Source organism: Bubalus kerabau, chromosome 20 (genome assembly GCF_029407905.1).
Source record: "Bubalus kerabau isolate K-KA32 ecotype Philippines breed swamp buffalo chromosome 20, PCC_UOA_SB_1v2, whole genome shotgun sequence".
In the NCBI taxonomy this organism is placed as follows: domain Eukaryota; kingdom Metazoa; phylum Chordata; class Mammalia; order Artiodactyla; family Bovidae; genus Bubalus; species Bubalus kerabau.
This window is the reverse complement of record NC_073643.1, coordinates 15,904,226-15,927,657: the sequence shown is the minus strand read 5'-3', so window position 1 is coordinate 15,927,657 and position 23,432 is coordinate 15,904,226. Positions and strand designations below refer to the sequence as shown.

The 23,432-nt window shown below is 41.7% G+C and overlaps 1 protein-coding gene across 21 annotated transcripts in view; it reads left to right on the top strand.

Annotated features, from left to right (window-relative positions):
• The window catches only part of ULK4 (unc-51 like kinase 4), a 509,803-nt gene that overhangs the window by 159,096 nt on the left and 327,275 nt on the right, over positions 1 to 23,432 (top strand). For all 21 annotated transcript variants that reach the window (XR_008706191.1, XM_055558092.1, XM_055558086.1 and 18 more), the window contains 2 exons: positions 4,745 to 4,796; positions 4,894 to 5,038. Coding sequence is in view for 20 of the 21 variants with exons in the window: in XM_055558092.1 (XP_055414067.1) it covers positions 4,745 to 4,796; positions 4,894 to 5,038 (197 nt within the window). In the remaining variant the exon portion in view is untranslated. The remainder of the gene's footprint in view (positions 1 to 4,744; positions 4,797 to 4,893; positions 5,039 to 23,432) is intronic.

The window sequence follows — 23,432 nt, the reverse complement described above, 5'->3', positions numbered from 1 at the left end:
TTTTTCCCCTAACATATAGATGGGTGTCTGACCCGTGTCATTTTCCTTTTTTCTAAGAAACTTAACATTTCTTACAAGGCAAGTCTACTGGCAAAACATTTCTTCAGTTATTGTTTGTGTGAGAAATTCTTTATTTTTCCTTTTATTCCCGAGGGATAATTTCACTCAGAAGTCTAGGTTGGTGGTGTTTTTTCCTCCTCAACACTACAAATATTTCATTCCAGCATGATATATCAGGTAACATGACCTGAAATCAATGAGCTAGCTATTATTATGAAGTTTTATGTTTCTTTGGCTAGGAGCCGGGCTGTGTTTACTGTTTGCTGTAACTGTAGGTTTCAGAGGCTAAAATTATGTGTAACGTCCTCGTTTTGTCTATCCTCTCGTCTTTGGTTTTCCCTAACAGCGCTTTCTGGAATAAAGCCTGTGCAGCCCTCTTGAGTTGTAATCCCGGGTTATTACACAGGAGCCCTGTTGATGTTGTGGTGAGGTGTGGTGGAGTGGGTAGAGATCCACAGCTGCTAGGTTTAGGTCACATTACTTTTCTGAGCCTGTGCGCCTGGGCTGTGACCCTCACACATACTTCTCAGCACCCCCACCCCAGTGCCCCAGTTGGTGAGATGGGAAGGCTTACAGGGTGTTGGAATTGGATATTTTACCCCCTAGCTCAGGTTTTGGTAAAACCCAAGTAGGTTCAGCTTTTGGTAGAATAGTGTCTCTTGAGTCCAGCCTTTGTTAAGGAGAAAAGAATGCTCTAAACATATTTCAGAATGGTTAGTTTTTCCTTTCCTTTGCCAGAAACTTGAGACTTTTCTCTGATCTTCAGTCTGAGAATCTGGTGGGGTTCTGGGAGGTAAAACTTATGGGAAGTGGGTAACTGCACTAAGGCTGGGCCTCCAGGAGGTTTATCATCTCAGACTCTAACTCTAGTCAAGTGCTGTTTAAGTTTTTGTACCAGTTGCTGGCTGCAGTGGCAGTTTCTGCTCCTATTAAGCTATGATTTTCTGTCTTTGCCTTTGTCTTCAGTTCTAGTGGACAGTTGGTTTTCTTTGTGACTTTAATTCTCTGATTTATCTGAGATGAGTTGTTGATTTTCAGTTTGTTTAGCTGTTTTCTTCTTGTGAGCATGATTATGATAGCTTTCCAGCTTTTTTTTAAACCAGTTATCAATGGTTATTATATTTACAAATATTTTATATATATGTTTGTATTTATATTTTGTAAAAGTCATGATATCATAGACCCTTAGAATTTTATCACTGTTGTAAATGATGTCTTTTTAAAATTATGTTGTTTGATTGGTTGTTGTAGAAACATTGGGAAGAGTATTGATTTTTGGCTGTTCATCTTCTGATAGTCTTGCTTTATGGACCATGCTTAATTGTCAAACTTATAGAGTTGGACATGTAGATAATTTTATTTTAATCCCACTCCTCTCTTAATATGCTCTCTTAAACCTTCAAGATGGGTGTTGAGCATGTTGATAGGGGTTGATGGTGAGATGTATTTCTCTTGTTTGCATAGTTTTTGCTTTTGACATAACTGGGAGTTTAGAGTTTTCAAAATTCCTTTGTGAAATTTGAGGTCTATTAAGTGATGTGACATCACTCAATGAATGAGGGTGAAAAAAAAAAAACAAAAACCTAGTCCTTGTATGGTTCTTGTACAACTGTCTAGATATATTGTCATGTGTAAATTTATTTTGTGAAGTTGAGCTAGAACAGGGTGATACTGATGGGCCACTACCCATGTGCGGAGATCCTGACCTGTGTAGGGCATTCTTTCATTGGTTTGGACAATAGGAGGGTGGTGTTGGGCTGTGGCCACTTCTGCCTTTTGTCTGTGGTGAGAACGAATATGTATCTATCTTAGGATCAGGAATCAATGCAGGTATAAACAGTAGGAGTTTTATTTATTGTCACCAAAATAGTTCACCAGCTGAGACAGTTGTTTTGAGAATTAGACAGTGGGAGTGATTTGTCCTTTCTTTATCACCCGTTTTCATCCCAGGGGTAAATTGTTATTGTGGAGTCGATTTCAAACCATAATTTGATGGTGCTGTGTCTGATATAACAAGAAAATCATAGAGGTGGTATGTGTAATGGATTTAGATCTTTTGAATCTGCATCTCAAAACCACCAAGATCAACTTGTCATAGTGCTTTGATGTATTTGTGAAAACATGAGGATTATGTATCTCCTTTTTTCCCAACATTTTGATGATTGTTTAAACTTGATTAATGATCACCAGCTTAAATGTATATTAATTTGACAGTTCAATGTCAATGCATGCCAGGCATATTTTGTATTACATACTAACGTTCCTTTCATCAACTCTGAAGGTTTTGATAAACTACTGTCTTGATGATCACAGTGTTATTTTGACCTGAAGACTTTTTCAGGTTGAAATGAGCTTGATTGTTTATTAAATGTCATGCAGAGTTTAGATGCTGGGTAAATTTAGCTGTTGATGTTTTTCACCCCTCTGACTAGTGATTTGTCAGTGAAAAACGGTGTGGGTAGTGGTTGATATTGTAACAGGGGTGGGGCAGGTGTGACTGACACTTAGCATGTGAGCACGTGACCCTGGGGGGTGGGTGAGGACTGTGGCTAGAGGCCCACTTTGCCTATGGTCAGCGGGGCAGTGGTCCTCGTGGCAGAAAGTGCAGTGAGAGGTGGGTTGTGTCCTTCTTTCCCAGGACCTCCAGGCCCTCAGCCTAGTGGGTGAGGTGGGGGCCCGGGGACAGGCAGGGGACTGTGCCCTGCAGGCTCCACAGCTCTTGCCAGGCCCCCCACTGGCCAGGCCCAGGCTTTGAGGAGATGCAGGCTGCTGGGGTCCAGCCCCAGCGGATCCAGGGAATTTGAAGGGGAGACGGCTTCGGCGATCAGGATATGATAGAATTAAAGATATAAAGAGTGATCAAATAAGGATAGCTCAGTGAGAAAATTCAGAGGAGAAAAGAGGCTGAATACCTTGGTTTACGTGGAAAGCTAATAAAATTCCAAGATAAGGAATTTGCGTCACCTACGTAGGCCGCAGGCGTCCTCCCATTCTCCCGAAGGAGAGGAGACACTAAGGCCTCCCCGGTCAGATCTTAGAAGCCCAGGCACAGTAGGCTTGACGAGCCTCCATGCTCCAGATGGGAATTCAGCCAGAAGGTAAGAGAAAGAACAACATGGGGAGACCAAGTTTTGGTGAACAAGGCCCGCACTTTATTTTCCAAAGTAGTTTTTATACCTTAAGTTGTGCATAGAGTATAATGGGGGAAGGGTAGAGTCAGCAGTAAGCCAGGCTTTCTTCCTGCAAACTTATATGCAAAAGTTTAGGTTATTTACATCATCTTCTGGCCAAGAGGCCTGTTAACATTTTATGACCCTTTCTTCAGAAAACTTATTTTTCTCTAAAGGTGATTATTCTAAAGTCGGGCACCACCCTCCGAAAGCATTAGATAAAGTTGCATTCCTATAGGGCAAAGGTGTGGTGGGCTATAACAAGAAAAGAATTAACTCAGGGGTCCAAGGTTACAAACACTAAAGCTACTACTTACATTCCTATACACCAATTATATTAATCAATACACTCCCAGGGACACAGTAGGTAAGGGATATGGAAACTTAGCAGCAATCATTGGCCCAACAAGTGAAAAACCCTTCACCAATACCATTTCTAATCAATCTTTTAACTGCTCAAAGGAATCTGTATTTAGACAGTTTAGAACATCTCATGCCTCTCATGGTTGGGAGGCTCTGAACAATCACATGTGGCCGGAAGAACCTTCAGAGGAGTTTGTAGGTTGAAACACTCTTGTCACGCCCAGGAACTTTATTAACTGGAGCTGTAAGTTAACTCTTTTTCAGAGAGAGGTGGTAGGGGACAGCCCCCTGTAAAGTCAGAGGTGTAGGTGAGAGCACAAAGCAGTAAAGTAGGCAGACTCTGGTTTTAGGGGTAGATGCTTGAGAATTTCCAGGGGGACTCCTGAGGCTCGATCACGCCTTTGCGTATGTCGAGCCTCCTTCCTCATGACTTTTGCCACAGGCGGAGTTCCTCACGCTGGCTCCCGGCAGCAGGCCTCTCCCCCATCCCCACCTTCATGACCTAAAGGTGGCGGCAGTCATCCTGGATGTTGGTCCACAAAACTGCCCCTATTAGGGCAGCCTGAGGGCCATGGCGTGCTGGGCGCCTGGCTCCCTCAGTGATGACAGCTGGGCGGAGTCTGGAGACCTGGCCCTGAGGATGCTGCCGGCTGAGATCCACCTCCTCAGCTGGGCAGGGCACTGGTGGGAGGACCAGGCTGGGGGCTGTGCCAGCATTCAGGGCAGGGGGACTGACCTGAATGGGGCCCCTTCCTCTTAGCCGGGCCTGGGCCTTAGAGGGTGAAAGTTGAGCCTGGTGACCTTGTCCCTTCTTATCAGAACAGAGAATAACATTTGTTTGGTGAAGGTTTATGGGAACATTGTGGCCAGCTACAAGAACACAGGATCTGACACCTAGAAGTCTGCAACAACTAACCACGCCCCTCCCTCACCTTTGCGATGAAAGGCTTGAGCTGAAAGCTTTCAGGGAGTTTGGGGTTTTTTGGGCATGAACCACTCATCCCCCTTGCAGGGCTCTGCACTAAACCTTTCTCTGCTCCAAACTCCAACCTTTGAGTGTTGTTTGACCCCGCTGTGCATCGGGCACACAGACAGTATTCGTTTTTTGTTTGTTGGGATTTGAATGGAGTCTTTTACGTCTTGTCTTTTAGGTGGTTGATTATATCCTGCCCCCCTTGGTGTCATTGGTTCAAAGCCAGAATGGTAAGTGTGACCACGTCAACAAGCACCAGCAGGTACACATTCTGTTTTCCTTCCGACTCCATGTGGTCACGTTCTTGGCATCTCTCTGTCTTTCCAGTGGAATGGAGACTAGTCAGCTTGCGGCTACTCTCAGAAACCACATCTCTGCTTGTGAACCAGGAGCCTGACGATGGCAAGGAGGTGGTGAATGTCGACTCTGACAACAATCTTCTGGCTCTAATTAGAGATGTCTTACTTCCCCAGTAAGTCCCATATGCTGCACTCAGGCAGGGAAGGGTGGGGTGCCCAGGATGCCGCCATCAAATCAGGTCCAGTGGTGGGCTTGGGGTCTCAGGGAGGGTCCTTGTATTTTCGTGTGTGTGCTCATGCACTCACTATAGGAGGTCTAGAAAGAGAGGCAGTAACTACTACACTGCTTGGGACCCAGGAGAATCTCAGTCCATCTTCAGAAGCATCTATTCAGAGCTTTATCTGTTTTTCATAAGGCACGTGACTGAACTTTTGCAGATTCAAAGGTGTTTGTGGCCAGAAGGATAAGGTTTATTATTCAAGGTCAGCATGATGAGACTTCTGAACTTGAAGCTGGGACTTTTCCTGGACCTACTCAGAAATAATAGAGAAGGAAGGACATCTTCCTTCACTCCTCCCCAAACTCTTAGAGTGGAAATTGTTTAATTAAAAATAATATATTTAGGGGAGCTGAGGTGGGGAATAGTACCAGAACAGTTAATGAGTACTAATTAACAGAAGGGGTGTATTTTTTTCTTTTACTCCATTGCTTATGTAGCAGACACACAATGGGATGACTGCTGAGAGTACCCAGTGCAAATATGTTAAGGTCTAAAATGGCATGTTATAATTCAAGCAACTCTGTAAATTTTATCAAACAAAAGAAACCAAAGTTAAATAAGTACATGCCATATCAGTTCAGTTCAGTTCAGTTCCTCAGTCGTGTCCGACTCTGCGACCCTATGAATCGCAGCACGCCAGGCCTCCCTGTCCATCACCAACTCCTGGAGTTCACTCAGATATCAATATTAAATAATTTTTTTTCCCCAAAATCAAACAAATGTTGGAAGGTGTGTCAGGCATTGATGTGCATGCCTGGTCCTGCTCAGGGCCTAGGCTGCAGTCTGAGTCAGGCCAGCAAGTTTCCAAGGATGGCCGCTGCGCCAACTGCTCCCTGACATTTGTTAAACCTCTCAAGATCTTTCTCATTAAAAAAACATTTTTTTCCCCACGATATAGAAATGAGATATAATTATATTCTGAAGAGCCCAACCACTGCTTGTTGACTCAGGAAAATATATTTTACGAAATGTGTAGCCAGTGCATGGCAACCCTACTCCCAGCTGAGAGAGAGTGTCTTTACTCATGGGAGGTTGACCCCTGATGGCTTGATGTATAAGGCCAGCCCCTTGGTTCTTTCTGCTCCCCATGCTTCTGCAGTTAGGTTCAGGGAGAGCCTTGGTAACATACATTAAGAATACTTTTGATACCCCCATGTAAGAAAATGATAATCTATATGAAAAAAAATTAAACCTTGTCATTGGTGCTTTTTCAGTGATAAACCATCAATGAATATATTTTTGGTTGCCTTTGTTATGTATGCATATGTGCATATATGGTTTGTATTTAATGTGGATGAATATAAGATTCAAATCTCTTTTAAAAAAAATGATGGATTGCTTGCCATGCACTGTGTGGCACATGGGATCTTAGTTCCCTGCTGTTGCTGCTGCTGCTGCTAAGTCACTTCAGTTGTGTCCAACTCTATGCCACCCCATAGATGGCAGCCCACCAGGCTCCCCCGTCCCTGTGATTCTCCAGGCAAGAACATTGGTTCCCTGAGCAAGGATCAAATCCATGACCCCCTGTGTTGGAAGCATGGAGTCTTAACCACTGGACTGCCAGGGAAGTCCAAAGATTCAGATTTGTCTCATGGAACCGATCAATACTTTCACTACCATCCTACATTTCCTAACTACTTACATATAACCATATGTATCTTTCTGACAACAAAATGCTTAAGTGTAGTTTTGTGCAAAATACGTGTTTTTAAAAAAAATGTTATGTATTTATTCATTTTTGGTTGCTTTGGGTCTTTGTTGCTGTGCATGGCTCTCTGTAGTTGCCGCTTGCAGGCTGTAGGGCACGTGGGGTCAGTATTGTGGCACATAGGCTTTGTTGCCCCGAGGCAGGTGGGATATTCCCAGATTAGGAATTGAACCTGTGTCTACTGCAGGGGCAAGCAGATTCTTAACCACTGGACCACCACGGCAGTCCCAAGGATTTTAAAAGATATACTTTGGATATCTGTTACCTGACAACTTGTATTGAAATTGTACTGAAGCATTTTCCAGGACCTGAGATGTCCCCCAAGTATTTCCCCCAGTAAAACTTCTTGGCTTAACGTTAGTTTGTTAACACCTATGCACATTTATCTAATTTCGTTTCTAAAGTCTGCCCACTTTTGGAACAGTTTTTAGTGTAGAAAGTATTGATTCTATAACTCATTGCTCCTATTTTATTCATCTGAGCTGTAATGAATAATATGTATTTCCTTTCATGTGCGTCTGTACCTTTTCCAGAGGTGAGGAATTAAAGAGGAAAACACACATGTAAATCACATGGCAATTCAAGAACAAATGTAACGTAGATGAGCTCAGGTCTTTGTTCAGCGATTTGAAACATACTTTGGATAATAGTATGGGATTTACTGGGATGTAATGTAGAAGTTTTCAAAGCTTGTGGACTGATTCTGATGTGAAGCGCAGGTCTGGCTCTGCATTTCATTCTCTAAGCCTCAGTTTCCTCATCTATAAAAGGAGGATGCTGCTGCTGCTGCTGCTGCTAAGTCGCTTCAGTTGTGTCCGACTCTGTGTGACCCCATAGACGGCAACCCACCAGGCTCCCCCGTCCCTGGGATTCTCCAGGCAAGAACACTGGAGTGGGTTGCTATTTCCTTCTCCAATGCATGAAAGTGAAAAGGGAAAGTGAAGTTGCTGAGTCCTGTCCGAATCTTAGCGACCCCATGGACTGCGGCCTACCAGGCTCCTCAGTCCATGGGATTTTCCAGGCAAGAGTGCTGGAGTGGGGTGCTATTACCTTCTCCATAAAAGGAGGATAATAGTATCTAATTCAGAAGATTCAAAAATGGGGATTACATGGGATGCTTCTCTTAGAGCACCTAGTGCAGTATGTGGGACATAATACGCTTTAGACAAACATGGAGCTCCACTACTCTTTTTATTAGGAACATTATTATACTCTCTCATATTAAACTCTAAAATGAAGATTGTGATGGTACAGTGGTGTTAGTCACTCAGTTGTGTCCGACTCTTTGTGACCCCATGGACTGTAGCCCATCAGGCTCCTCTGTCCAGGGAATTCTCCAGGCAAGAGTACTGGAGTGGGTTGCCATTTCCCTCTCCAGTGGTTCAATAATAGTACATATTTCATAGGAGTAGCCATTAAATAGTTAATAATAATTGTGCCCACTTGTCATATATAGTAAGGGCTCAATAAGTAATCTGTACAAATTTTAAAAAATGAAATATAAGTGATGCATTCATTTAACTTATATAATGGAAAACTAGAAACCTTGACAAGGAATTTGGTTTCTGAAGATAGCTCTTGGCAATTATAAGTTTAGAAATGCTCATAATGGTATGTACATACAATGGCTTAAGAATAATGAAGTTTCTAGAATTTATAGGAGCTATATAGCACCTGCTTCAGTGTGCAAATAGACATATTAATGTTGATCGTTTTAATTTTGTTAAAGTTTTAATTATCTTTGAATGTAAACACTACTTTAGATAAAGTCACCGTGACAATCTTTTCAGTCTTTTCACCTGAAAGTGTTGTATTAGTTTGGACAGTTTTATTTGCAAACAGTAATACTTAACTCAGACTAACTTGCTAAGTAATTATTTTCTTATATAACTAAGAAGTCAGACTTGTGCTGGTGTCAAATACAGCTGAATTCGGGGGTTTGAATTATGTCCACAGTACTGTGTGGACGTGTCCTCCTCACTGTCTCTACTCTGTCTGCATCTGTGTGGCTTTGTTCTCAGGCAGGCTCTTTCTGCTCAGTTAAGTGGCCCCTGGGTGATGATCCTAGGGGAAGAGTGGATGTCTCTTCTAAGAGCTGTTGTAAAATTTTCAGGGAGCACAGTAATTTAATCTTGTTAAGTACCATGTAATACCTGTGTTCCAGGTGGTTCTCAGAACTGTGGTGTGATTTGAATGAAAACTCAGTTGTAAGAATAAATACCATATTAAAATAAATATTAGTTATGATTCTCAGAGAAATGGAAGGAATAAGATGTATGTGAGTACGTGTGTGTGTGTATGTGTGTATATGTATATATAGAGAGAGAGAGAGCGAGAGAGTGCTGGAGCAGAAAAGAGATTTGTTCTAAGGAATTGGCTCACGTGATTATGGAGGCCAAGAAGTCCTGAGATTGGCAGTCTGTAAACGAGGACCCAGGTGAACCAATGGTATAGTTCCAGGTTGAGTGTGAAGGCCTGAGAACCAGGAGAGCTGAGAGTGTGCCAGTCTGAGAGCTGACAGGCTGGAGACTCAGGAAGAGTCAGTGTCTCCATTTCAGTTCAGAAGCAGTAGAAGACCCCATGTCCCAGCTCAGGGAAGCGGGGCAGGGGGAGTTCCTTCTGCTTCAGTCTTTTTGTTCTCTTTCGGCCTTCAATTGATGAGACGAGGCCCACCCACGTTAGGGAGGGTAATTTGTGTTAGTCTATTGAGTGAATCTCATCTGGAAATACTCTCACTGATGCGCTGAGAATAATTGGTGACACATCAGTAATGAAACCTTCATGGCCTGTGGCCCAGTCAAGTTGGCACATAAAGTTAGCCATCGCCCCAGCTATCATAGATATCATGGGTAAACGACTTACTATATGAGCTGTAACTATCAAAATACTGTCACCTCTGGTTACTGTCCATGCTCTGCTTTCTAAAGGGATGAACTTTGGTTTCAAGTGTTTGTTTAGTGCCTTTCGTATATGGAAGATTATATAATACAACTTATAGAGAGTTTGTATTTGAGTTAGACTTTGAAACCTGAGAATGATTACATAGGAGACGAATGGATACCCTAGGCTGGAATGGGGTAAGCACAGGACTGGAAGAGGCAGAGCAGGGATTGCACCTGAGTCTCCTGTGTCTCCTGCATTGGCCGGTAGGTTGTTTACCACTGTGAAGCCACCTTTCTTAAACTGTGGGTCTGTACATGTTTATAAACATGCTTTAGAACATGTGTTCTTCCTGAAATACTCTGTGTGCTTTTGATTTTTACCCACTTAACTTTTTTAAGCTTTGGATTTCTCAACATTATATGCCACAACGACACTACTTCCTATGGCTTATCTGTTAACGCGGCCCAGAACACTGGATTCCTTTGATCACAGTCTAAATAGTATTCTGTTATGGACATTTCCATGTCAGGAGCAAGAAAGGGATGTTTCCATCACAACTTTAATTTGTATATAAGTATTAACTAACAATACAAGAAAATTAAACTCTAAACATTCTATTAGCTTTTCTATTGATACATAACACGTTAATGGCTTCCCTCGTAGCTCAGTCGGTAAAGAATGTGCCTGCAATGCAGGAGACCTGGGTTCAATTCCTGGGTTGGGAAGATCCCAACCAGTAGAATTCAGGACTTCTCTGCTGGCTCAGACAAATAAAGAATCTGCCTGCCAATGCAGGAAATTCAGGTTCGATCCCAGGGTCGGGAAGATCCCCTGGAGAAGGAAATGGCAACCTACTCCAGTGTTCTTGCCTGGGAAATTTCATGGACAGAGGAACCTGGCAGGCTATAGTCCATGGGATCACAAAGAGTCGGACACAGCTGAGTAACTAACATGCACAGTATGATACTGGGATTAGTCCTTGTCTGAAGACTCCAGGAAAATTCTGCTTCCGGGCTCTTTCAGGCTACTGGCAGAATTGTTTCTCGTGGTTTGTGTTAGTTCTTCAGGGCTGCTGTAACAAATTACCATACAGAGACTGGCTTAAAACAACGGAACTGTTTTCTTTCATGATTTAGGAGGCCAGAGGTCTGCCATCAAAGTGTCAGCAGGGTTCTTTCTTTGAGGGAGACTGAGGGAGAATTGAGCTATGGGCATCATGGGTTTATGGCAGCATCCCTCCAGTTCTGTCTGCATTCATGTGGCCTCCTCGCCTCCCAGCTTCGCAGTTTCCTCTGCCTCTCTTGTAAGGACATCAGTCACTATATTTAGGGCCTACCCTCCATTCAGGCCCATCTTACCTGGAAATACTCAACTATATCTGCAAAGACCCAAATAAGGTCACATTCCCAGGGTTAGGAGTCAGGACTTGAACATGTCTTCTGGGGGCCATTATCTATACAGCTGTACACAGTTGCAGGACCAAAGCACCTATTTCTGTGCCACCTCCTGATATTTTAGTTGCCCAGAACTCTTTTCACACGGCCCCTCCATCTTCGAATCTGCAGCAGTTTGTCAAATTCCCTTCATGCTTGCCATTTCCCTGACTTCCTCCTTGGCCACCAGCTGGAGAAAACGGTCTGCTACTGAGCTTGGTAATGTCAGTCATTGGCAGTCTGGATCTTATGATTAGAATATATTTGTATTCAGATCTCCGTCCTGCCATTGACTTGGTGTGTGTACCCTTACTTCCTCCTCCCTCCCCAACCTCTTCTCTCCATTTTTGCCCTTTCTTCAAGACAGTTGGAATGCCAACTGTTATCTGTATGATTAATGAGAAAAAGTTTTTGTTTTTTTTTCTGAGAAGAAAGATAAACCACATATACTCAGAAAATTGGCATGATTTTTTTCAGCAGAGACAAGATTTAATTTTGAAGGTTGCTGCAGAAGAAAAAGAGGCAATATTTAATGGAGCTTAAGCCCAGACTGACCTTATTAATTAAAATCATTACTGCTCAGAAATTTTATATCAAAGTTATTATCAGTGAAATCTTAACACTGAAAAGTAGTCTTCTGACTGAAAATTTTTTTCTGTCGCTTGTTACATAAGGGGAGGGCATTGCTCTTTCAGTACTTAGCTGTAAATGGGACTACATCATCCGTTCAGGGAACACATCATTACTCTTCTTAGGGAAGAGGAAATTCTAATATTCATACAAACATAAATAATGTAATTTGAACTCCCTTGTGTGATCATTCATAGGAGGTTTAAAACCCTTCCTTCGCTTCTCTCTCTCCTTTCTTTCTTTATTCATTCAATAAATGATATCAAGAGACTTCTGTGTCAGCCACTCAGGATATTATGGTGAGAAAGGCTGAATCCCTGCGTCTTGGTGCTCTTACAGTCTAGTGGGTGAGACTAAACAAATGAACGCATAAGGTGATTTCAGTTCATTGTGAGCGCTGTGAAGAAAAACCAGAATGGTGTAAGTAGATAGAGAATGACACCTGCCATATCAACAAGGGGTGGTGTGGCCATCAAGCTGTCAGCTGCTGCAGCCTCCCCAGACTGTGTACCCGGGGGGGATTCAGGATGGAGGAAAGAATAGGTCCTTGATAGCTAAGGTGTGTATCAAAGGAATGATTTCAGCAATCCCAGACTCTTGCATCTTCCCATACAGAGAAAAGTGCTAGATTGATTAACTTGAGCTGTCTGGTTTTTCTTTAGTTAACAGTAATCCTTTGTTCCAACTATCTACCTATTTTTTTTTTTTATAAAAGTGCCAATATATCCTGGCTCCTCTCTTTCCTCTGTGCAGTCCCTCAGAGCTATCTGAGAGGCTGCCTCTCAGGTTTAAGTCCCCAGCAAGTCTGCCAAATAAAAGGTGTCTCAAGTTTTAGTTTATGCTTTTTTCATCTCAGTTGACGAGGGGAATGGAGGGAGAGCTTATTTTATTTAGGTAGCATATCAAGGAAGGCTTTATGCCAGGTAGAAAGCCATGGGGGAAAATGTGCTATGAAATTTGCCTTTGGTAGATTGGAACCACTTTGCCAACATGTTTTTGTTCTATTTTCGTATTTTCTTTTAGCTTTGAGTGTTTTGTATTGAAAAGAGATCATGCTGATGTAAATGTGTTTACAGTGTTTTATGACAGTAGAGCATTCAGCATTTCTCTCCTGGGTAAAGGGAGTACTGTCTTTTTTTTTCTTTCCTTCTGTTTTCTAATTCTCTTGTGACCTGTACAATCATCAGGACTATAATGACTTCATAAATTATTAAGACTTTGTTTTTCAGAATTTCAGAAAGGACTGTATCCTTGACAACTTAGAATTGTATTTCCTTTTAGAAATATGCATTTATAAATGGGTTTTGTTGTGACAACACACTGTAGAGTTTGTCTCTGAAATAACATCCAGCAAAGTCTTGAGTTTTACTACCAAATTTCTATCTTAGTGGCTCAAAAGACATCCAGATGGTTCTCTGTATTGCATCTTTGTCTTCCTTAACTACGTATTCTGTGTTAAAATAGGCATGAACTTGACCATCTTTGATGGGAATCAGACTATGTAGGAGTATTTCATTTTCAGCCTTTCTTTAGATAAGTTTTTTTTTTTTGCAGATAATATTTAAATATTTTTGTACCAAATGAAAGTTCCACTTTTTTCTTTCTACTTAAATCCTTTCATGTTTCAGAGTGTTTACCTAAGTCAGTGCGTTTAGGTACATAGGTACAGTGATTTTTTTTCCCCCCTCCCTTGGGGGAACCACCTATGAGAATCTAAATTGGGATAATTTGAGGAGTAAGGATAAATACTCTTTCATTCTTCTGAATCAGAATAATTCTAGTGCTCCAGTTTTTTGCATAGTATTTTGTAAACCTTGAGTATTACTTTATTGAAGTCATTTTTGTTTTTTTGTTTTGGAGCCTTTTGGGCCTTTATAATTAAAATTTGTTGTTGATTTTATCCAAGAAGCCAGATATTAGGGCTTACTATCTGAAATTATATTTAATACTTATTTTGAAGTCTTACCTTTCTCTCAATTAAAAAATGTAATATATATATAATATATATATGTGTGTGTGTGTGTATATATATATATGTATTCCCACCATTTGTTTATTTCTCCATCCACTTATGTGTCCAGGTGACTGCTGATATACTTGAGTATCTATGCATTCATACAAAGCAAGAGAGTATTGCATAGAACTCAGGTCACATGAAAACACAAGACTGGAAAGTCTTAGGATATAAAAACTTCAGTTCATAAAATTTTTTGACTCAGTTCATAAAATTTTGGAGTTGACTCAGGATATCACCTAGTACAAAGTTTGGAAGAGCCTGTACAGAAAATGCCAAGAAGAGTTGGTTATCTACCCCTTTCTCATAGCAATCCAGAGTAAGTTCTCAGCCTTCTCTCAGGGTAGGTTTCACCTCCATGTTTTGATGTTTGACAGTCCCCTCTTTATCTAATCCTACGCATCTCTTTCCTTTAAGCTGTTTAAGCCTGGAATTTACCCTGCATTGTTACAAATGCATTTTAAAATACTGCCTTCCTCATAGCTTTCCCTTGCTCAGAGACCTTGAAACCTTCAGAATGCAGAAAAGAATATTAACAGTTCTTACCCAGCCATTCAAGATTCTCAGTGTTTTGCCTCTTGCCTCCCATTTTATGTTAACATTTGCCTCCTCTCCTAATGGTTTCTTCATTCCTAATGAGATTTACTTAGTACTTTCTGCAATTTCCTCCTTGCAGCCTGTCTCTTCCTCCAGACATGATACTATGAATATCTAAGGAGAAGGAAATGGCAGCCCACTCCAGTATTCTTGCCTGGAGAATCCCACAGACAGAGGAGCCTGGCAGGCTACAGTCTATGGGGTCGCAAGAGTTGGACACGGCTCAGTACACTGTCTCTGTGTCTCATACTTTTGCTAAGTCGCTTCAGTCGTGTCTGACTCTGTGCAACCCCATAGATGGCCTCCCACCAGGCTCCCCGGTCCCTGGGATTCTCCAGGCAAGAACACTGGAGTGGGTTGCCATTTCCTTCTCCAATGCATAAAAGTGAAAGTGAAGTCGCTCATTCGTGTCCGACTCTTAGCGACCTCATGGACTGCAGCCTACCAGGCTCCTCCGTCCATGGGATTTTCCAGGCAAGAGTTCTGGAGTGGGGTGCCATTGCCTTCTCCAGTGTCTCATACTTATTTAACAGTAATTTATTGAATGTCTACACCCACGTTTATAAATGTTTTAAAATCATTGAACAGTTTCTGGTTAGTAAGTATCCAGGAGTTCCCCAGTTAGGTCAGTTCAGTCGCTCAGTCGTGTCCGACTCTTTGCGACCCCATGAATCACAGCACGCCAGGCCTCCCTGTCCATCACCAACTCCCGGAGTTCATCGAGACTCACGTCCATCGAGTCAGTGATGCCATCCAGCCATCTCATCCTCTGTCGTCCCCTTCTCCTCCTGCCCCCAATCCCTCCCAGCATCAGAGTCTTTTCCAATAAGTCACCTCTTCGCATGAGGTGGCCAGAATACTGGAGTTTCAGCTTCAGCATCATTCCTTCCAAAGAAATCCCAGGGCTGATCTCCTTTAGAACGGACTGGTTGGATCTCCTTGCAGTCCAAGGGACTCTCAAAATCTTCCCCAACACCACAGTTCAAAAGCATCAGTTCTTTGGCGCTCAGCCTTCATCACAGTCCAACTCTCACATCCATACATGACCACAGGAAAAACCATAGCCTTGACTAAATGAACCTTTGTTGGCAAAGTAATGTCTCTGCTTTTGAATATGCTATCTAGGTTGGTCATAACTTTCCTTCCAAGGAGTAAGCGTCTTTTAATTTCATGGCTGCAGTCACCATCTGCAGTGATTTTGGAGCCCCCAAAAATAAAGTCTGACACTGTTTCCACTGTTTCCCCATCGATTTCCCATGAAGTGATGGGACCAGATGCCATAATCTTCGTTTTCTGAATGTTGAGCTTTAAGCCAAATTTTTCACTCTCCACTTTCACTTTCATCAAGAGGCTTTTGAGTTCCTCTTCACTTTCTGCCATAAGGGTGGTGTCATCTGCATATCTGAGGTTATTGATATTTCTCCCGGCAATCTTGATTCCAGTTTGTGTTTCTTCCAGTCCAGCGTTTCTCATGATGTACTCTGCATATAAGTTAAATAAAAAGGGTGACAATATATAGCCTTGACAAACTCCTTTTCCTATTTGGAACCAATCTGTTGTTCCATGTCCAGTTCTAACTGTTGCTTCCTGACCTGCATACAAATTTCTCAAGAGGCAGATCAGGTGGTCTGGTATTCCCATCTCTTTCAGAATTTTCCACAGTTTATTGTGATCCACACAGTCAAAGGCTTTGGCATAGTCAATAAAGCAGAAATAGATGTTTTTCTGGAACTCTCTTGCTTTTTCCATGATCCAGCGGATGTTGGCAATTTGATCCCTGGTTCCTCTGCCTTTTCTAAAACCAACTTGAACATCAGGAAGTTCACCGTTCACATATTGCTGAAGCCTGGCTTGGAGAATTTTGAGCATCACTTTACTAGCATGTGAGATGAGTGCAATTGTGTGGTAGTTTGAGCATTCTTTGGCATTGCCTTTCTTTGGGATTGGAATGAAAACTGACCTTTTCCAGTCCTGTGGCCACTGCTGAGTTTTCCAAATTTGCTGGCATAGTGAGTGCAGCACTTTCACAGCATCATCTTTCAGGATTTGAAATAGCTCAATTGGAATTCCATCACCTCCACTAGCTTTGTTCATAGTGACGCTTTCTAAGGCCCACTTGACTTCACATTCCAGGATGTCTGGCTCTAGGTCAGTGATCACACCATCATCATTATCTGGGTCATGAAGATCTTTTTTGTACAGTTCTTCTGTGTATTCTTGCCATCTCTTCTTAGTATCTTCTGCTTCTGTTAGGTCCATACCATTTCTGTCCTTTATCGAGCCCATCTTTGCATGATATGTTCCCTTTGTATCTCTAATTTTCTTGAAGAGATCTCTAGTCTTTCCCATTCTGTTGTTTTCCTCTATTTCTTTGCATTGATCGCTGAAGAAAGCTTTCTTATCTCTTCTTGCTATGCTTTGGAACTCTGCATTCAGATGCTTATATCTTTCCTTTTCTCCTTTGCTTTTCGCTTCTCTTTTTTTCTCAGCTATTTGTAAGGCCTCCCCAGACAGCCATTTTGCTTTTTTGCATTTCTTTTCCATGGGGATGGTCTTGATCCCTGTCTCCTGTACAATGTCACGAACCTCTGTCCATAGTTCATCAGGCACTCTATCTATCAGATCTAGGCCCTTAAATCTATTTCTTACTTCCACTATATAATCATAAGGGATTTGATTTAGGTCATACCTGAATGGTCTAGTGGTTTTCCCTACTTTCTTCAATTTAAGTCTGAATTTGGCAATAAGGAGTTCATGATCTAAGCCACAGTCAGCTCGTGGTCTTGTTTTTGTTGACTGTATAGAGCTTCTCCATCTTTGGCTGCAAAGATTATAATCAGTCTGATTTCGGTGTTGACCATCTGGTGATGTCCATGTGTAGAGTCTTCTCTTGTATTGTTGGAAGAGGATGTTTGTTATGACCAGTGCATTTTCTTGGCAAAACTCTATTAGTCTTTGCACTGCCTCATTCCATACTCCAAGTCCAAATTTGCCTGTTACTCCAGGTGTTTCTTGACTTCCTACTTTTGCATTCCAGTCTCCTATAATGAAAAGGACATCTTTTTTGGGTGTTAGTTCTAAAAGGTCTTGTAGGTCTTCATAGAACCGTTGAACTTCAGCTTCTTCAGCGTTACTGGTTGGGGCATAGACTTGGATTACTGTAATATTGAATGGTTTGCTTTAGAAACGAACAGAGATCATTCTGTCGTTTTTGAGATTGCATCCAAGTACTGCATTTCGGACTCTTTTGTTGACCATGATGGGCACTCCATTTCTTCTGAGGGATTCCTGCCCACAGTAGTAGATGTAATGGTCATCTGAGTTAAATTCACCCATTCCAGTCCATTTCAGTTAGCTGATTCCTAGAATGTTGACATTCACTCTTGCCATCTCTTGTTTGACCACTTCCAATTTGCCTTGATTCATGGACCTGACAGTCCAGGTTCCTATGCAATATTGCTCTTTACAGCATCGGACCTTGCTTCTATCACCAGTCACATCCACAGCTGGGTATTGTTTTTGCTTTGGCTCCATCCCTTCATTCTTTCTGGAGTTATTTCTCCACTGATCTCCAGTAGCATATTGGGCACCTACTGACCTGGGGAGTTTCTCTTTCAGTATCCTATCTTTTTGCCTTTTCATACTGTTCATGGGGTTCTCAAGGCAAGAATACTGAAGTGGTTTGCCATTCCCTTCTCCAGTGGACCACATTCTGTCAAATCTCTCCACCATGACCCGCCCATCTTGGGTTGCCCACAGGCATGGCTTAGTTTCATTGAGTTAGACAAGGCTGTGGTCCTAGTGTGATTTGATTGACTAGTTTTCTGTGATTATGGTTTCAGTGTGTCTGCCCTCTGATGCCCCCTTGCAACACCTACCGTCTTACTTGGGTTTCTCTTACCTTGGGCGTGGGGTATCTCTTCACGGCTGCTCCAGCAAAGCACAGCCGCTACTCCTTACCTTGGACGAGGGGTATCTCCTCACCACCGCCCTTCCTGACCTTCAAAGTGGGATAGCAGTGTTTCACTATTATATTTACCTGCTAGGCCATTTTCAGGGCTACATCTTTGGGTGCATGCTGATTTCTTTTTGTTGAATCTCCAGAGGTGGAACCACTGTGTTAAAAATTACATACATTCATCATGTTTGGGCAGTTTTTTCCAAAGATAGCCAACGGTGTATATGACCAGTTTCCGTTTATGAAACTGCCTATTTTTCTGTACTCTTACTAGCTTCAGCTTGCATTCCTTCTGATACTCATGATGTTGACCATCCTCCCATGTTTGCTGGCCATTTATATTCTTCTTAGGTGGATTTTTTCCTCCCCTCCACCACTGTGGGATTGTTATTGGTTTGCAAATAGCTCTTTATATATTAAGAATATATAAAATATACAAAAATTCTGTAAATAAATTTTCCATAATTTGTTTATGGTGATTTTGTCATTGAGAAATACTTATTACTTTAAAAGTTGAAAGCTGTGAAATTTTGGGGTTCATTTCTTATTTGTTGTCATGCTGTGGAGGCCTTCTCACTCATGAATATGTGAATGTTAACTCATTTTAGTACTTCAACAAAGTTAAAAAATTTTTTACTTGAATTTTTAATTTATTGATGATATATTTTCATAAGATATGGCCTGACTATTCTGTCTTCCTTTCTGTGATGACTCTTTCTTGTCCAGTGTTGCATCACCTTTCTTTCCTTTTAATTTGCGTCTATTCTTGATCCCACCCCACTAGAACTAACAGTTCTAGTGGCTTTGTAAAGTGCTTCAGCTTTTCGTTTAGCAGGCTCTTCCTTATTGTAGCCCTTAAAGTCCCTTGGATTTTCTGGAATCACTCTTTTCTCCCAAATTCTCCACTGACACGTGAAATGTGAGTTCAGGGTTTAATTCCAGCATAGTGGACTTCGTTATGACATTGTGCCTCCCCGTTGCCTCAATCAAATAGGCCCTTCTTTCCATTTGGCCAGTTCTTTGGTCACACTCCCAGAACAACTTCTCACAATAATCCATAGTTATTTAGCTAGTCTGTTTAAATGTTCTGCCAGACTGTCTCATTGGACACTGGTTTCTGCAGACACTTCACAAGGTAGGGAAGAGTCTGTTCCTTAAATCTCCAAATGTGATTTTAAAAGCTTTCTCCCCTCTCAGAGAATTTAGTATGAATGGCTTTCCTCCCTTGATTTCTAACTGTTTGGGACCTAGCAAAGACTCCTTATCTGGGGAGGATCCTAGAAGTAAAAGAGTGGGCCTGGTCTTGGGTTCCTATATGGACAGCATGCTTTTATGCTGATAACAATCTCAGTCTCTGGCTCATGGCACTCAGAGTGCTCCTTCCAGCCCCCGGCCATCCAGATGGGCCACTCCTCACTGGTCACTCTCCTTTATAGCCATTTCAGGAGTCTGGATTATCATTGTTTCTTTTGTTTGTTTGTTTTTGTTTTTTCCGACAAGTGTCATTCAAAGGAGTGCAAAATCCATTTACTATCAGCTCAGTTGCTTTATCTCTCTTGAGAAGACGAGCTTAATATATCTCAGCATTTTGGGGGCTAATTTTTGCTGGCTATTACAGACCTATCTTTGATTAAACTAAAATGTATTCAGCATATCAATATTTCTATTCTGAACAGATCCCTTATTTGTTTTGCCCTTCTTTTACAAGGGGAGAAAAACAGCAACATTCTTGGGGAAAATTGTCACGCATAGGCTGGTGCAAGCTTCGTCCTTCTCTCCTGTTTCAAGGTTAGATAACCTCAGACAACCTCAACACATTTGTATTGTATTTCAGACACTGAAAGTTTCATCGGTGTTTTGTTTTTAAATGTAGGCTCTACATGTTCTTGGTCAGTCCATTTAAAAATATTTCATATTTTTCAGTCCTCTTGAGATTGTTTTCTCTATTATATTTCTAACTATTTGTCCATTTATCCTCCTGTACGTTCTGTACAAGCACATGAGTTACATTACATGGGAAGCTTTTTAAAATTCATAAGTTTGTAGTCCTTTCCTCAGTGATTCCAATAAGTCTGGGAGTGGGGACGGGGAGGCTGTCCAGAGTAAGTGAGTAACTCATAAGAAGTTTCTCACCCCCTTGTCAGTTGCAAGTCTCTGGCCGACGATTTCCAAATACTAGTAACCAGTGGAAGAGCTCATTCTTCTCTTACCTCTGACTCTATTGCTGCTCTCTAAACTCAGCAGTGCCTCTATTTCCCTGTTAAGTATATGTGCTATGAAGGCTTTGCTTAGCAGGTGGGGCATGGTTCAAATCCTGCACATGATGAAGAAACTGGCGCTTGACTGCCTTGTGGAAGAGTAGTTCTGAGGCTTTGGAATATTCTTGCCAGATAAGAGAGTCTCTGTATCCCTGGGGCCTTGAGCCATGCCACATATTTCTGGATAACAGTGTGAATTACAGTGGGGCATTTTGACTCTGACTCCCAAAGGGGCTGGAGACAGAGGTCAGTCACTAAGGTACTCTATGCCTAAGGAACTGACCCCTAATAAAACCCTGCATCCTGTGCTTTCCTGGCTGGGAGTTCTTTACATATGCTACCACACATTGCTGCTGGGAGGACCAAGCCCTGTCCTCACAGCTGCACTGGGAGAGGACAACGAGAATCTTGTGCCTGGTCCCCCTGGGCTCTACCCTATGTCTTTCATCTTTGCTGGTTTTAACCAGTTATCCTTTTTCTGTAAGAAACCATACTTAGGAATACAACAACTTTTCTGAGTTCTGTGAGCCCACCTAGCAAATCACTGAACCTAAAGGTAGGCTTGGGTGTCACCAATTTAGGATAAGAGCTTTTTATTTCATAAAACTATTAGAGAAAGGGATAATGCTGTGTTGTTCCTGTTTTGAAAAAATTCTGAATTGTAAGCTTCACAAATACATTTTTTTCACCTCCAAAAATGTTCCTTGATTTTTGTTTTTTTCATATGATAGAATGTCTTACTCTCATCATTTGATTTTTTCATTCTTAAAATTACTTATGTGTGTTTTTGCTGTATTTTTTTTTAACATTCTTTTTTTTAAATTTATTTTTTTTTTTTATTAATTTTATTTATGATTTTATCATGAACGATTGGTGTTTTGTCTTCTGTCTTTATCATACACGGGCAAATCTCTAATTGCTACAATTTAAAAATATTTCATAAGAAAAATTACTAAAACATGGTAGTTTCTGACTCCTTAAACAGAGCAGTCTACCCAATTTAACATTTCCTTGATTCACTGCCCCCATGCTGAACATTATGGTGCATAATGGGCTCTCAGGTTCCACTGGGGACTGAGTGCCTGCTTCCCCTGTGTTAAATGCTCCCTGAACTGCTCTCTACTAGGAGTTCTTGGGTTTGCTTTCTTTCATGTTTCCTATGCTTTCAAGCTGCGCTTCTTTTAATTCTTGGGTTGCCTTTCTGTAATAGTCCCTTTCCTCCCTTTACTTGGCTCTTTTTTTTTTAAATCATTGTGGGCTCAGAGGCTGCATAATTAAGCTTATTATGCAATGATTTCCAAAATGAGAGTAAATAGGCTCTGAGTAAGAGCCTGGGGCCCTGTTCTCTAGATGATAAAGCTTTCGCTCCACATCATGGAATTTTAAATACACATTTTGGAATTTGGAGACATTTTGCTTCCTTGTTAGTTGTTTCAGAGAGTTAAGTTGTAAAGTTGATGGGTTAGTCTGTCTTATTTGTTCGTTCATTCGTTCAGTGCTTATTAATTGAGCATCTGCATGGGGCTGTGTACTGCATAGCTCAACCTAAGTAGGTCAGACACAGTGTTTAGTCCAACTCTTTTTCTATTAATAGCAAATAACATGAGAGCCTGGCTTTGTTGTAAAACTTCTGATGATGGCATTTTGAGTTTTATGATCTGTGGTCATACTTTGCATTTCAGGCTCTAAGGTATAAATAAGCATGCAGTGCAGAAAACAGTTGATATGGCAGGCCTGAGACTGCTCTTCTGAGAAAGGTCTACTTGCAAGGGTGGCCCTTGGCTGCCATCCTGGAGCCAGGCTCCCAGAGAGCCGCCTGTCAGTGTTTAGCTAACGAGGGTATGTAGTCCACTGTGTCTAAACTGTCTGTGCAGATGATACGGTTTATGCCAGATGCCTGCTTCCATTTGGAAAGTCTAGGACTTTGATACATGTTAGATTGCCTATGTAATCCAAGTCTGTGTCCCAACCACTAATGCTGAAGAAGCTGAAGTTGAACGGTTTTATGATGACCTGCAAGACATTCTAGAACTAACATCCAAAAAAGATGTCCTTTTCATCATGGGGGACTGGAATGCAAAAAGTAGGACGTCAACAGATACCTGGAGTAACAGGAAATTTGGCCTTGGAGTACAAAATGAGGCAGAGCAAAGGCTATCAGAGTTCTGCCAAGAGAATGCACTGGTCGTAGCAAACACCCTCTTCCAACAACACAAGAGAAGACTCTACACATGGACATCACCAGATGGTCAATACTGAAATCAGATTGATTATATTCTTTGCAGCCAAAGATGGAGAAGCTCTGTACAGTCAGCAAAAACAAGACCGGGAGCTGACTGTGGCTCAGATCATGAACTCCTTATTGCCAAATTCAGACTTAAATTGAAGAAAGTAGGGAAAACCACTAGGTCATTCAGGTATGACCTAAATCAAATCCCTTACGATTATACAGTGGAATGACAGACAGATTCAAGGGATTAGATCTGATAGACAGAGTGCCTGAAGAACTATGGATGGAGATTCGTGACACTGTACAGGAGGCAGTGATCAAGACCATCTGGGGAAACAAGGGAAACAGTGAGATACTTTATTTTCTTGGGCTCCAAAATCACTGCACATGGTGACTGCAGCCATGAAACTAAAAGACTGTTGTTCCTTGGAAGAAAAGCTATGACCAACATAGACAGCGTATTAAAAAGCAGAGATATTACTTTGCCAGCAAAGGTCAGTCTAGTCAAAGCTGTGGTTTTTCCAGTAGTCATGTATGGATGTGGGTGTTGGACTGTAAAGAAAGCTGAGCACCGA